Below are 16,932 nucleotides of genomic sequence, written 5' to 3'. Positions count from 1 at the left end.
AGTAGACCCTTGCAAGTCAACACAAATAATAAAATGCTATAGGAGCCAATTCATTCTATGTGTATGTAGAAAAAACATATGAAATAGTATTTCCAGGTATGTATGGTGCTTTCTTTAGGAATAACTTCAAGAACCAAACTTCTTGAAAATAATAACCATTTCACATTCTCATTTATAAAAAAATAAGATTTGTGTTTGATTCAAACCTGAAGCAAGATACAGGACACCTCTTTCTCTGGAAATGATATGAGAACAGAATTTAAGCATCTCTTGCTCACTTTAAAACTAATTTCTTTTATTTTTTGAGATTATATTATTGTGCCATTTCCATTTTCCCTTTTTTCCTCTAACCCCTCCCTCACACCTACACATCCTTGTGCTCATTAAAATTCATGGCCTTTTTTCATTAATTGATGTTACAATCATGTATATACACATATATTTCTAAATACATAAATACTACCCTCTCAGTCTAGATAGTGTGATTTATATGTATGCTTTCAGGGGTTCCTCTGATTTTGTGAACTAATAATATGCTACAGACTTTGCCCAATTTAAAAATATAGTTTGTGCGTGATTTATCTAACAGACAGGATTTCTGTTCTCACTGAGGGCAATGGACAGGGATCTATGTATTACAACAACATGATAAAAAGTTCAGATTTGACAGAATGTTTTAAATGTTACTTATATGTCAAATATTTCATCTCTACTTAAAGCTACATATGTAAGCCCAAATGCTTACTTCATGTATATTTAATAGAGTATAGCAGTAATGACAACTTCTACTTGTCATTTGTGTCAGAGTTTAGATCAGACATCTTGATGAGAAAGTAAAATAGAAAGAGGTGAAAAACTTCTGATGATTAGTATTGGGTTGGCTAGTTATTAACTGAGAAAACTTGGCTATTGATCAGGCTCTTCTAGCAACTTCATTTTACTTCCTACACCCCTGTTATAAAGTGGCAATAAAAACATATATGTTAAGGAAAGATTGGCAATTTTTGAATGCTATAAAGAATTTTAAAAGCACTTGAGCTCTGCTTTCCAGCAGGGAAAGGGAAGGTGAGTAAGTAAAAGCTGGTTTGTATGAGCTACTAAACTAGGTCAGGAACCACTTGAAACATGCATGTCACTTGCAGAATGTCATACTCTTTTACAATTTCCCTGTAGGGAGAAATTTTGAAATGTGGTATTTATTTTTCAAGGATGTTAATATAAATAACGGATAGGTTTAGATATATTTTGCTTTTCATGACTATGTACATCATAAAAGACTTTATAATGATTAAATTTGCCTTTTAATATAAGGAAAGATTTTAATACACTTAAAAGTATATTTAATTTTCTAATAGTTTTATTTGCTAAACTGATAGAAAAGCATTAAAGAATTTTATCTGAAATGAATCAAAATATGGATAAGAATGAAAAAACAGAAGTAATGGAAAAAGCTAAAACAATAACTTGTACAACATTTAAAATGACAATATTAGATATTCATCATGGAAAATTAAAATGCATTTAATAGGAAATTGTAATACCTGACTATAGCTCTCTGTGTTTTCAGTTTTGCTTTGCTCAGTAAACAATTGTTCATAGCTTCTAAGATCTACATCAAATTTAATTATTTTGACAATTTAAGAAAAATAAAAACACTCACATATTTATTGAAAAATAAGATAAAGAAGAAATGCTTGTCAAATAATTGTTTTCTGGAAAGTTAATTGAGGGCCTGGAGAAAATATTGCCTTGATAATCATTTACATTGATGTCAAAACTATCGCAGCATTATATAATTTTAATATTCATATTTAATATTCATATATTGAAAATATAACATATCAGCTAAGTGGAGCAAGGAAATGTGTACAAATTGTAAACGATATTTTCTTTAAGGTCAGTTTCATCTCTAAAATAAAATGTCATGTGACTATTATAAATGAGAAGCAAGCTTGCTAGATCAAACTGATACAAACCTTATACTATAACCCTACAGCAAAGAAATCTCAGTCCATAATTACATAAATAATGCTCTGTTGGCTCTGTGAAATGACTTTGATAATAAATCAATCTTATTACTATTTCTGCTACTCTTTGAGCTTTAAGTAGAGGAAGAGAGTTGGTCATGGGGGAACAGGAAGTTGAGGGAGTGGGGGTAGAATAGGGGGAAGAGGGAATCATAGGATCGAATACAGATCAGGCACCAGAGCAACCTCGAGTGATCTAAAGGGATAACACCAATTGGCAAGCTAAGCAATAGTGGAGGGACCACCTCGAATGCCCATTCCTGATAATGAACTTGATGCCTATAACCATCCGGGAGCCTTCATCCTGTGACTGATGGAAGCAGAGGCAAACACACAATTAATCACTGAACTGAACCCAAGGAACCCAGTGACAGAGAGAGAGGAGTGATGAGCAAATTGGCAAAGAATGGGCTGGCAAAACCAGCAGAGACAGCTGATTTGAACAAGGGGGAGCTCTTGGACCCCAGACCGACAGTGGGGAGGCCAGCATGGGACTGATCTGGACCCCCCAAATGTGTCAGCGAGAAGGCCTGGGCAACCTATGGGGCCCTGAGCTGTGGATCAGTGTCTATCCCTGGTATACAAACAGTCTTCGTGTGCCTATAGCACAAAGAGGGATGCTCTCTCAGCCTGGACTCTTAGGGGAGTGCCTGGACCCTACCCAGAGTAAAATGACAGACTCTAGATATCCCCTATGTGAAAGGATTTGGCAATAGGGTGGAGGGTGGTGGGGAAGGGGAGTGCGGGAGGAGGGGAGGGAGAGGGAACTGGGATTGACATGTAAAACAAGCTATTTAAAATTAAAATAAAAAAATGATAAGAAAATGTATCAACCTTACCTTTTTCTGCAACTACTTGAACTTGCAAGTGTTTATTATATTATTGTTGGTTTTAGGTAAGCTCAACGGCAGACTGAAGAAAGCTGACTATGAATAGTTTAATACTGGGGTACTACTAAATTTTCTAGCTAGCTAACTATTTATTACAGGCATCGATTAATAGTGATATAAAATGAGGGCAATTAGTTAGTCATAGGGCCAGTGTCATTTCCATTTTCTATAGCAAGCTAACTAAATTCTCTTGGGTTAGTTCCATACTTTCAAAATGAGATAATCACAGATTTTTAAACAACCACATAAGGATAATATTGTTAGAGAAATTTGTTTTCAGAAATGGATACAAAATATCATAGTGCTACCCATATACTATGAAATGTCTTTCTTTGTTCCACTACTCAAATTTTAATGTTGGGACAGAATCACTGTATAATCAGATGGCAGTTATATAATAATTTTAAATTTTGAAATTATCTATGAAAACAACTACATATTTCACTTATCAATTTTCAAAAATGAAAACTAAAAATAAAACTTTGGCTCAAAGTCTCATTTTAAACAGCTCTTCTCATGTGTGTATGAATTAAATATGGAGTAAAGTAAATTCTAGTTTTATGAAAAAGGGGGGCTGGAGACACGACTAAATGACTAAGAATACTTCCTGTGCTTTCAACAAACGCAAGCACAGTTCCAGAACTGAATTTTAGTGATGCATAACTGTGGGTAACTCAGGCTCTGGGAGATCTAAAACTCTCTGGACTCCATGGTCACCTACACTCATGTTTACATCCCCACACAGATATACATATATACCCACAATTACAAAATAATAAAAATAAATCTTTAAAACTAGTCTGCATTCATAAAGAGTAGCTACTTGAGGGCTACTAGTAACTACTAAGCAATTCATTTTCTCTGGCAGTGAAAGAAAGACCCATTTATAAAAGATCACTTGTATAACTTGTGTAGACTCCAAATGCTGAGGACCAGAACATGTCTTGGTTTCCAATTCTCATTTTCTTGCTATCATCATAATTTCATCTGCTGTATAAGAGAAATGTAGATGGAATTATAAATCTAGAAGTCTTAGATCTGATTTAATGATATTGTTATCATCACTAAAGTTTTTGGGTCAGAACAAATAATTTTGCAATCTTTGCAATGACATGGTGTAAGCTACCTATAACAACTAGGCTATAAATTACCAAGTAGTTCTACATCCTCCTATAGAAAGATCTAGAACCATGATCTGTATCATAGTATATTAGTTTTTCACAGCAGAGAGGGTATGATATAATCTTGGAAGCATGACTGACCAAGATAAAAATTCTGAATATTTAAAAAGATAAATAGTATTCCTCCTTAGGTTAAAAATAACAAAAAAGACTCAAGACACCTAATGAAACTTAGAGGAAAATAAAATAACATTCATATTTTCCACTTAACATTTTTTTCATATTTTCCACTTTAGAGAAAGGAACTGGGACATTACAAGGCTTCTGGTATAACCTTTCTTCATTTATGATGGCAGTTGCAGTGACATTTCTGCAGGTAGTTGTGGTTTGAAAAAGAAAATAAGCTCTTATATTTGAATGCTTAGTCACCAGATAGTGGAACTGTTTGAAAGGAGTAGAATGATTGGGACATGTGGCCTTGTTGGTGTATGTGTGGCATATTTTGAGGAAGTATGTCCTCTTGGGCTGGGCTTTGAAGTTTCAAAAAACCCATACCCGGCCCAGCCCAGGTTCTCTCTCTCTCTCTCTCTCTCTCTCTCTCTCTCTCTCTCTCTCTCTCTCTCTCTCTCTCTCTCTCTCTCTCTCTGTCTCTGTCTCTCTCTGTCTCTCTGTCTCTCTGTCTCTCTGTCTCTCTGTCTCTCTGTCTCTCTCTCTCTCTCTCTCTCTCTCTCTCTCTCTCTCTCTCTCTCTGTCTCTCTGTTTTCTGCTCAGGAGGAGCTTTCAGCTACTACCTCTTCAGCACCTTCCTGCCTGCAACCATATACTTCCTGGCATTATGATAATGGACTAAGCTTTTGAAACCGTAAGCAAATGCTCCTAATTTAAAAAAAATATTTAATAGGAAGGCTTTAAGGTGACTCACATTTCTATAAACTTTTTAGTCCTTACCGTGTTAAACATATCCATAAGAGAATATATATCTATCTATCCACTGTTCAAAGAAAGCATTAGACTGTGCATACCTTTCAACACAGTACTAGACTTCATATGAAGGGAATTAATTGATGGAATTAGACCAAGATGCAGTGAGTGGAATCTTTAAAGAGAGAGACTGAGAACACACTGTGTTTGGGAATTAGAAAACACCGTCATTAGAGAAATTCTATTGCTTTTGTAAAACTCATACATCGATGATAAGAATTCATATGAAATTTATCTTTTATTATTTTATTTTATATGCATACTGTCAATTTTCTTACCATTGTACTAAATTGTGCAACCACAGTTCTGTAATGAGGGAAATTATTCTGGTAATTATTGGCATGCACATTTGACCATTTGTAGGAAGTTTATGCTGAGTAAGTATATAAATAACAAAGAAAAATAAGTTTCAGGAAATATAAATATGGTTGTAGTGGATTTTGTGATTGGATAAGAATATATATAATATATATTCAGAAAAATACATTTGCAAATAGTTCATATTGAATATATATTTAGATATTATATAATATACATGCACTACATATGTTGTAAATGAAGTGTTCTTTCAATATGTAAAAGTTAAAATTGTGTCTTCTACTTATTTTCTGTCAAATGCACTTTGCTTTTTAATTTTTCATTGGCATCTTTAGGATACACTATTTAGAAGGAATCATAAATTTTGTGTCTTTCAGTGGTGTCTTTTCTAAAAAGCTTCTGGGTTTCATAGTTTTGAACTAAAACTGCCTAGAGGGAAAAAAGCTTATAATAAGCTTATTTTTACAGAACATTTTTAACTTTGGTAAATATGCCAAGTTTAGTATCTCCTAATGGTATTGGTGATAAATGAAGGTAAATTATTAAAAATTCCTTTTGCATTAGAAAAATTATCAGAATAAAAACTTGCTGGTGCTCAATCATCTCATATTAATCAACATGAAGTAAACAAATGCAAAAATCATAAGTAGCGGTATTTCACTTACAAAAATCAGTTCTTAGTATTTTCTGTGTTTTCTTTTTATGCAAAACAATGAAGTGTCACACACAGATACAATGGGGTCCACTATGTCCTTGTACTTTATGATAACATCTCTTCTGAATTCAGTTTTATTGTTTTATGACTAGAAAGTTTATATATACTACCTGATTTCATCTAAAATTTAGGAGTTTCATATCATGTATTTGTTTTCTTATTATTAAGATGCTAATGATATCATTTTTAAATGTAAGAAACTTGCACCATCAACTCTACAACAAAATATAGTCATACGAAAGTTAACTAGGGTATAAACATGCAAAAGGGAGAAGTCTCCCTGCGATCATAAAATGATGTTATTTTCTGTTCAGCAGTTCATGTTACTGCTGTTCATGCTAATTAATTAAAGGAGCTGTTGCAGTAATGTGCAAACAGGGAATCTGAGAAACTGAGAGGGCTTTTAGGTCTCCAAGTGAAGTTAAGTCAATCTGGGCATGGGCAATCAAATGTAATGAAATCACTTGTCAGTGCTAAGCTTGCAAAAACTGTGAAGTTGGACTGGGGAGTAAAAGGATTATAATTAGATTTCCAATAGGATAATAACTAAATGGCAGAATGCAGTAAAGAGAAAATATTACTTTGTTAGCTAATGGTACTGCTGTTCAGTTTTAGTTTTTATCAGCTCACTTATAGTTGTGCTAATTTAATTTGCTTTTATCAGCAAAAAATGCAGCACACAAATGCCACTTAAAGGTCATTTGCAAAAATCATTGATCTAAAGGTACACTTAATGACACTTGGTATGTTTATTTTATGTGAAGCAGAGATTGACTGATAAGATGGTTGATGTGCTGTCTTGCAGGTCCCCAGATGAGTTAGAAGATTTTGAATTGGATCACATTTGGTCATATACTCTGAAAATTCAGCTCCTGAGATTGTGGACACAAACACCAGAGTGAGGACTTTACTCATTGTTGATCATCTGAAAATCTTTAGGTGGAGGTATAATGATAGATGGCTGAAATACAAAATTCTGTCTATTAAGGTTGTCTATGTGTGTTATCATTTTTGTCACATGGCATTTAAAAGTGCATTAGAATGAAATAAGCCAATGAGACTTACAAAAGATAATAATCCTGAGTAGTTTGTCTTCATTCAAATTTATGTGGACATTATAGTAAAACTAGATACAATTGCATCACTTCTAAGAGTGGCCATACAATGTTTTACCAAATTCCCTTTATATCTTTTTAAGAAGATATCATGGTGAACTAACTGAATTTCAAAGAGAGATCACTAAGTTACTGATAGATTTCTATCCAGAAGAGATATCGACAATAGGAAGAAAGGACATCAATGAAGCCTGACCTATTTCCTGTGATGCAGATGAGTTTTGGCAATGGCATTGTATTGGCATGCATGAATTGATTCTTTTAATAAACAAAGAGAGGATGTAATCTTCTCACCTATAAAACCGAGAAAGGCAGGAAGGTGAAAAATACACACAGTTCAAAGTAAACAAAAAAGAAACTATAGCATTAAAAAAACTATTAGCCAGAATAGAAAAATAATAGGCTTACAGTTCATGTTTTTCTGGCATTATAGTGTTTCTAAAATTTATAATAAATGCAAAATTAATTTTTCAATTATGAATATTTAAAATGATAGGCTAAATCATTAAGTGTCTTATGTAATTATTAGAGTTGATTTACTTTGTGAACTATATTTATTACCAATTATGATCCTAATTTCAGATATCTATTCCTCTAACAAAACAAATTACTTTTGCTGACAAAAATCTTTTGGTTTTGGAGTTAGGTCCTGGCTTCCCTGGGATTCACGATAAACAGCAATCTGGCCTGGGAGTCAAAGATATCCACCTGCCTCTACTTCCAGAAAGCTAGCATTAAAGGTCTGTTCCACCACGCATGGTCTAAAATTCTTTCTTTGAATGTTGTGTTCTACTATCACTTTAACGTAAGATATTCACTTTAGTTTGTTGTAGAGTAATGAGTGGAGTTTTATCATGTATAGTGCTTAAATGTTTAACTAAAAGAGAGGAGACTGTATACTTTTCTTTATTAACCACATTTATTGCAAATGACATTTGGTGTAGTTTAAAAGTCTGTGTTATATCTAATGAGGAATTATTAAATTACTATATTTTACCATATATGTACAATGTTGACCACAGACACTAAGCAAACAATTTTAGTTTTTTTTTATTTTGGAAATGATCAGTTTTCTTGTTTTATAATAAACTATCAAATTATTTTAATATTGCATCTGATTCCTTTATTTTTTAATGAATTTAGAAAAATGTTCAGAGAAAGCCAATATAAATATATGCTTCTCTAAGCATAAATTAGTATGAGAAGGCTATTAAATGAATATGGAATGAATTTATTTTTACTTATGTGAATATGTTGATCACAATTGAATAAGATAACCATAATTTGTTCATTGAAAATAAAATAAATTGATGACAACTCAAAATCTATTTATCTTGGCGTAGGGAAAATATTATTTGTTATCTAAAGGCATCATAAAAATAAAGTAACTATAATGACTTGAATGGAGATACAGGGATAAATTGTAATGTAAGTAAAATTTATTAATACTGTTTGGATTTTCCTTTCAGTTCTAATACTAATCTTATGTACCATTCAAATTAGGGACCCAGCCAAACCTTGGGCTCTTTAAACATTTGTGTATATCTGTGTGTTAGTGTTTCAGAAGCAAATAGACACTCCACTCCATCCTTTTCACTCCTAACAGGAGCCTTAGTGGCGTTTTTTCCTTCTTTCCTTCCTTCTATCCCTCTCTCCCTCATTCCCTCATTCCTTCCTTACTTTGTTTTTTTTTCGTTTTGCAAAACAGGGTTTCTCTGTGTAACAGTCACTGTTAGACCAGGCTGGCCTCGAACTTGGAGATTTACCTGCCTTTGTATCCTGAGTATTGGGATTAAACATGTGAGCCACTACTGGACAGCTAATCAATTTCTTTGTGAATTTAGTTGTGATAAATGAACTGGCTAAATAGTTAATCTCATTTTAATTAACTTTGCAAACAGATATGTGGCTTTTAAATTGTGGGAGTACAGCAGGTCTGCAAAAATGTACTAGGAAACAGCCCAAATATCATTGAACAAACTGAGCATGTGCAATTTCCACAACTAATGAATTAAATGTATTTATCCTATTCAGGTGCATTTGAGTCAAGCATTATCAGATGATCATGAGATCTGATGCTTCTGTTTTCATAAAACTAGTTTCAAAACTACAGAAATAGTTTCTAAATTTTCTGAAGCTATCAAGTAGCAAGGTCACATATCCTGCTATTGCCTTCACATAGATGAAATCTCAAAGCAGAAAGGCTCCCATTTCTTAACCCTTCAGTGAACAATGTATTCATATCTTTCGTTGTATCAGAAAGTTAGGAAAATCGTCCTTTAGAGATGTACTTTTTATATATTTAGGCTTGGTTTTAAAAAATAAATGTGAATATAAATACAACCTGCAGATTAGTCTACTCTTAGGGCTTATACAGTCTGACACTACTCTGTACAGATGCCTCTCATCCACTTTATTATTGCTGAATTTTCTAAAATGCAATGAAAGATATATCCAAGTAGGAAATTACAAATCATACTCTTATTTCTCTATTTAGATTTCTAAAACTACTATCAAAATTTGAAGGTTAATAAAAATATCTAAGAAAACTTTCAAAATACCCTTAAGTTGTGATTATTGTACTTGTGCCCTTTCCAGTCACTAAAGCAGTGAAGACTAAAGTACAGTGTGCTTGTGAAATGTTTCTTCCTTATTTATCCACTTTTAGAATGTGAATAAAATGTAAATATGCATCCTGTCAGTAACTAGCTACACATGGAAGAACTTTGCTCACCTTATATCTATAAAATCCGTAAGTAATTGCACTGTTAAGAGTTTTAAAGTCATATATGTTCTCCAATGAAGATCGTTGTCCATTGCTTCTTAGGTTAGATTATGAAGAGTTAACATTAGTTGAATAAAATCTATCAAGAGAGACATTTTTCCCAGCCCTAACTCCATAGATCACACATTACGCACTTATGGGAAAGAGAATGTGGTTTATGATACCTTGCATGGCAGCACTGTCATGAGGAGTTCCATTGTTTTCTATTTCAATATCTGGAATTCCAGTATCTGAAAGAATTGGCATTCAGGATTTAAGGTACAGTTATGTGTTCCCTGGTTTTATCTAAAGAAAAATTGCAGCTAGCCAATATTTTGGCACTTATATAACACAAGATTCTGAGCAGATTTTTTTTTGGCCAGTAAACATCTCTCTGTGTGTCATTTTTTTGTTTTTTATATTATAATATAATTAAATCATTGCGTCCTCTGCATTCCTTCCTGCAAGCCCGCCCATATGCCCTCTCTTTATCCCCTTCAGATTCAGTCTTTTTTCACTAATTGTTGTTGTTGTGTGTGTGTATACTTGGATTTTGTTTTGCTTAGTTTCCCCTTCCATTTCCTTTCTTTCTTTTGGCATTTCTATAGTAATGCTAGAAAGGAAGTTTATATACTAACTGAATTATGCAATTAAGAGTATATTTCCAGGAACATGGTAATTACATTTTAATCACCTGATATCTGAGAGATGTATTCTAGGAAAATAACTATCTATATAAAAAGAGAAAACAAAACCTTAAAAACTATTCAGTTAACATGTCCTGATGACAGAATGACAAAAATATGACTGATATGATTGACTAAATTGAAGCAACTCATCATTATACTGTATTTTCCCCTTATAAGATATGATAGTGAATGATACCTGTTTATGCTAAGTGCAAGTGAAACCAATATTCACACTGTGATCTGTAGTGTTACATGAGTAGATGAATAAGTGTATTATGATTGTACTCAGATAATTTACACAAGATAGTGATTATATTGTACAAAGGTTGTGCGTATGTGTGTGAGGGCGTTACTTGAACATTTAATTCACGTGGTGTCTGAATCAATGGAAGTAATCTTAGGTGAGTAACTTAAATCTTAAAATAAAACTTGAAAAAATTTGAATTACCATCCCTTGATTCAAGCACCTCTTTACATAGAAACTTCTATTTATTTAGAATCCATTTCAAATGGATTATCCCTGGGGAACTCAACATCAAATATCCACGTATGTTTTTTATTTCTATCTTCAAGAGAAAGGGCTAATTTGGTTTGATTCATGACTTTTAACACATGACCTAAATTAATTATATTCCGTGACAAAGCCTCTCTCTCTCTCTCTCTGTCCATCTTACAAGTGAAAATTACCTTTCAACATCCTCAGCCCACTGTCGCTAGCTGTAGCTTGTTTCAATGCCTGCTCCACTTGCTCTCGGCGTTTTGATTCAAATTCCAATGCTTCCTGAAGTTTCCTCTTAGCTTTTTTCTCCTTTTTCAGACGCTTTTGCATTGTACCTAATATGTGGGAAAATAGTTTGCAAATGCATGCTTAATGCTGTGTTGTTGCTGAGTTTAATTACATAAGATACATGAATAGAAGCAGAGAGCCATAAATGTAGCAGCTAACATATGATTAGCTTCTTCAGGTCCCAGTTGTCCCCCCGTTTGGTTTTTTGTTGACTATAGCTGTGTATCTCCACCAACTTATTTTTACTTTCACATTTCTAATGTGTATGCTGTCTCATATACATGCATCTGTCTACACAGTGATGACAATTAGCTAGGAGGATTATTGTCTAATATCACACTATATACACATAATACCTATTAAATATTTTATATTATTATTCATTAAGTTATTGTTAGCCATATTTCAAAATTCAACAAATAAAACACAAAAATACTCATGAAGTATTACTTTATTCTTTAAAACTGAAAGTAGCAAGTGTGTATTTCTCTGAAATGTTACCAACTGAAGAAACAAAGGGTTATCTATTTAAATAACTGTTTCTCTCCTTCTTTCTTTCCCTTCCTACACCCACACACACGAAATCATATGCATCTTAATGAGAATAACTTTCAGAATTGATTATATAAGCAAGTTATAAAACTGCAATCACCGTAAGGAGCCTCTCATAAGCAGAAAGGCTTAAGATGAGCTAAATAACAATTCCAGCTTAGTTCTCAGGGCTTTCTATCTCAAGGAGAAACTTCATTGCCATAATTTAAACATTATTTTTAAACTCTGAAAACTTAATATGATAGATCACCAAATAGGATCATTAACTTCCAAGAAGGTATTGGTTCATAGTGAGATTCTAAGCAAACCTACCATTTCCTATGTCATTTTAAATGTACTTTTAAATTTTTTTATTACTTTAATTTTAAATAGCTTGCTTCACATATCAATCCCAGTTCCCTCTTCCTCCTCTCCTCCCACAACCCCCACCATCCCCCACCCAGCCTCCCACCCTATTGCCAATTCCTTCCACATCGGGGATATCCAGAGTCTGTCATTTCACTCAGAGTAGGGTGCAGGCACTCCCCTAAGAGTCCAGGCTAAGAGAGCATCCCTCTTTGTGTAACGGATACACGAAGTCCGTTTGTATGCCAGGGATAAACACTGATCTACTGCCCAGGGCCCCATAGGTTGCCCAGGCCTCCTCACTGACTCTCACACTCAGGGGGTCAGGATCAGTCCCATGCTGGCCTCCCAGCTGTCGGTCTGGGGTTTAAGAGCTCCCCCTTGTTCAAATCAGCTGTCTCTGCTGGTTTGGGCAGCCCATTCTTTGCCAATTTGCTCATCGCTCCTCTCTCTCTGTCACTGGGTTCCATGGGTTCAGTTCAGTGTTTAACTGTGGGTGTTTGCCTCTGCTTCCATCAGTCACTGGATGAACGTTCTAGTATGGCTACTAAGGAAGTGTAAGTTACATATTTATGTCATATGTGAAATATCAGAAACATACTACTTTCCATACCTTAAAACATATAATTTAGTTTTTGCAGTAATATTTTTAAGAAAAAATATGTTTATCTCTTTATAATGCAGTGAGTAGATTTATATTTAATCTGAACAAATTATTCCTAACCCTATAGGAAAATCTCCCAAGACAAATTTCATGTTACAATATAATACTTAGAATTATTAAAAGTTACTGAATTTTACTGAACTGGAAGGATCCTTTAGTCTTCAGTGAAATGTCCAGGTGATGGAGTGTCTCTCCAGCTTTTGCCTCTGGTCTCACAGTTCAATTCCACTACTCACTTTAGGCTTTCTGAGCTTTCCATTGGAAGGGTAATCAGGGAATGGAAAGAAACTGGAATTGGTATTATATATTTTGCTGCCCTTTAATGTTTTATGGTAAATGTAAAGGCATGGGAATTATTTATAAAAGTTAATTTGAAACTTTTGGGTGGTATTTAAACGGACTAGTCAGGTTTATATGCTTTACTGTCGACAATTTACACTTTTAAATATTAATTCTATTTTGAACAATTCAGTATTCCTCTAATGTCTCCTCCATATATTTCTGTTAGATTAGTTTAATCCTTATTAATACTGTTTTTATGAGAGCAAACTATCCATTTGTAGTATTTTCCTTGTTCTCAGTCTTCCATTAGTCCTAATCAGTTTCCTGTGAGATTGTGTCTCCTAGTAACATCAGAAGCCACATCCTTAACATCTACCTCCAGCTGACTGTCCAAATGACAGCAGAACCAGGCCAAAACCAACGGACATGCCAAAGTGAATGGGGGAAAGCCCAGGCTTCAAATAAGTATGTTACTAAGGAAAGCTGGAAATGGGATAGGTAGTCTTCCCCATGGAAGACCACACAAATCAGTTATTCAGGACCTAAAAGCATAATAAAAAGTAACTTCATACAGACAGAACAGGCTATATTTAGGAATAAATATGTATACATATATACTTAATATGTACACAATAACAATTAGGAAAAAATGCACTGTGAGTTTGAAGGAAAGTGGGGAGGGCTATAGGGGAGAGTTTAAAGGTTTAAAGAAGTGTTGTAATTATATTCTCATTAATAAAATTGAAAAAATTATTCCATCATTAGAGTGAACTATCCAATAGAAATTAAATGAGACTTTTCCCTTGCTTAACTTCTGATACTTCCCATTGTTGCAAAGTAAAATCCAAGCTCATTATTTACACAGTTAAAACTTTTCTTCGGGCTGGAGAGATGGCTGAGTGGTTAAGAGCATTGGCTGCTCTTCCAGAGGACTCGAGTTCAATTCCCAGTACCCACATGGCAGCACCCAGCTGTCTGAAACTCCAGTTCCAGAAAGATTTAGCATGTTCACACAGACATATATGCAGGCAAAACATCAATGTGCATAAAATAATAATAACAAAAATAAATAAATTTTAGAAACTTCTTCATAATTTCAAAGTTATTCAAAAATCAAGCTGTATTTACTCACCCAAGTATAAAGTTTTTTATTTGTTTGTTTGCTTCCATGCCTATACTAATACACAATACTTAGCCCATTTTATTTTTGACTACTGATTCTTTGAGGTTCAGATTCAGGCATCAGCTTCGGAAGAAATTGTTTTAACACTATATAATTTCAATATGATTAACTAATCTCTTTGAAACCAAGCCGACTATGAATGATCATTTTTGTCACTTTATTTTGGAATTTTCTGATTGTGTAAATCCTTCCAGGATAAAGACTGAGTTTAATTTACTTTATATTACAAAATACAGCATCAAGGGAAGAGTAGGTATTTTATACATAACACCAGGTGACAATATCTATGTCTAGATATAATTTATCATATTATGAGGACCATAGCTATGCATATTTTCAAATCTGTAACTAGCCAAAATACAAATGTTATTCATTACCTCTGAGAGAAAAACATTCTTAATGCTATGTGACTTAGTTACCACAATTTGTTTTTATTTGGTATTCATTTTTAACAGTTATAAACTATCCATGGAAGTATTTCTGTAAGCAATAAAATTATTTCCAATGCAATATTCAGCATTTAATTGAACTTATTCAACTTACTTCTGCTTTGAAGCTCAACTGCAAGTTGTCTCTCCAGGTTTTCTCTAATTTCTCTTTCTCTGTAGAGTTCTATTCGAAGTTCCTTCTTTTCTTGCTGAATCTGCTTCTCCTGGATGCGAGCATTATCCAAAGCCACTTTCAGTAAACCCTGTCAATGTACAGCAAATGACATGCAGTTCATCTTATCCGTTTTAAATTCTCAAATAGGAAATAATTTATGTAGGTGCTAATGTCTTGTATTACATTTATTTTGTTTATAGAAATATTGTTGACCTGAATGTTGGTCAACAGAGTCTCCACGGAGGACAGACTATCAGCAAAAATGAATGGTCCTGCGAATCCAGGGGGCAATGCCTGTCCAGGTGCCAACTGGATCTTGTCCAAGGGTGACTTCATCATTGGAATTTGAGCTGGTACTTCTTCTGCAAAAATAAAATTAATGTCAGATGGTTCACAAATTAACAACTCAAATTTCACCAAGTCATTTCTAGTAGACATATATAACAATTTTCTTTTTAAAACTAAATTATGGGCACTCAAATTATACCATTTACATAAACTAGAGAGCAAGATTGCTACTAACAGATGGATAAGTTGGCATTTCTGTTTTTCAGCACTATTTGTAGTCTATCTATGAATCTACCTTCTTACACATTACCATTATTTTTAAAGCCTTCATTGATATATAATTTAATTCTTATAATTTTATAAAATGTTTTAACCATGATTACCCATCTATTTGAGAACATCTCAATATTTCCATAATATTCCTCATAAGTATTTACAGATAGTCTCCATTTGCAATCTAGTCCTTGGTAATGGGTGTTCTACTTTGTCATTAAAGTTTTCACTTTTCTTGACATTTCAGACAAATAAAATCATACAAGATGTAACACTTTTGTCTTGAGATAATTTAACTCTAGCATCACTTTTTTTATATTTATACATGTGTGGTCTTTTGTCTTTATAAATTCTAGGTAAGATTTCTTTGTATGAATATATGAAGTCTTATTCAGATTATTTACTTGCTTGAAATTGGGCATTTCTCAATGTGAATTCTAATTTAGAAGATGATTCCTTATAAGAAAACTGCAAATCATATGTATTCTCATCTTTTATTTTTATAGTATCTTTTTTCATGTCTTGGCCATGTAAATGAGATTATCTTTTAGTTTCACATACTGAGACATCAATAGAATATTTATTACGGTATTTCAGAATTGTTTGAGATGGAGATGTCTGCCAATAACATGAATTTATTTTTTCAGGAGAACCTAACATGAATTATGGTTAACAATCTCTTATGTGACTTACATGAAATATGTAGTAGTTTCTTATGTAACTGGGAATGGGAACTATTTTTAAATTTTTTTGTTTTGTTTTTGGAGACAGGGTTTCTCTGTATTGTTTTGGAGGCTGCTCTGGAACTCGCTTTGTAGAGCAGGCTGGTCTCGAACTCACAGAGATCCGCCCCTCTCTCCCTCCCAAGTGCTGGGATTAAAGGCGTGTACCACCAACGCACAGCTCTATTTTTAAAATTTTAAGTAAAAGTTCCTAGGGAGATAATCTTGGGATTCAAAAAAATTCAGTGACAAATATTTCAGTATTTATGCATAGAAGACAAGTCTTAAGAGTTTAGTTAATCTAGGCATTGTAGTTTCTGATACTGTGAAAATTATGTTTCTGTGATTATAAGAAAAAGTCTGCTAGTAAATATATTTGAAATGGATTCACTAAAAAAAGTAAAACAAACTCAGTTTGAATTGAATTTATACCTAACCAGTTTCATATGGTTTAGAATAACTGCCTTACAAAAAGAGTCTGTGTTTGACTGGTAGTATATCTGTGTATATGCATATATAGTTTATATGTATGTGTTTTTGTGTATAGAGCCTTGAGTTCCATTGATTTGACAGTTATCCTGTTTTGTTATGGAATTCTTGTGTGGGAAGTTGT

General features: G+C 33.5%; 1 protein-coding gene across 1 annotated transcript in view; it reads right to left on the bottom strand.

Moving 5' to 3' along the window:
* Dach2 (dachshund family transcription factor 2) overlaps positions 1-16,932 on the bottom strand; it is a 178,430-nt gene that overhangs the window by 5,855 nt on the left and 155,643 nt on the right. Inside the window, exons 7-10 of the mRNA XM_021234648.2 lie at positions 15,220-15,398; positions 14,977-15,124; positions 11,308-11,454; positions 10,117-10,182 (exon numbers count right to left, since the gene is read on the bottom strand). Coding sequence (XP_021090307.1) covers positions 10,117-10,182; positions 11,308-11,454; positions 14,977-15,124; positions 15,220-15,398 — 540 coding nt within the window. The remainder of the gene's footprint in view (positions 1-10,116; positions 10,183-11,307; positions 11,455-14,976; positions 15,125-15,219; positions 15,399-16,932) is intronic.

The sequence above is a fragment of the Mesocricetus auratus genome, unplaced genomic scaffold, assembly GCF_017639785.1.
Source record: "Mesocricetus auratus isolate SY011 unplaced genomic scaffold, BCM_Maur_2.0 Super-Scaffold_100003, whole genome shotgun sequence".
NCBI classification, from domain to species: domain Eukaryota; kingdom Metazoa; phylum Chordata; class Mammalia; order Rodentia; family Cricetidae; genus Mesocricetus; species Mesocricetus auratus.
This window is presented reverse-complemented; position numbering and strand designations above follow the sequence as displayed.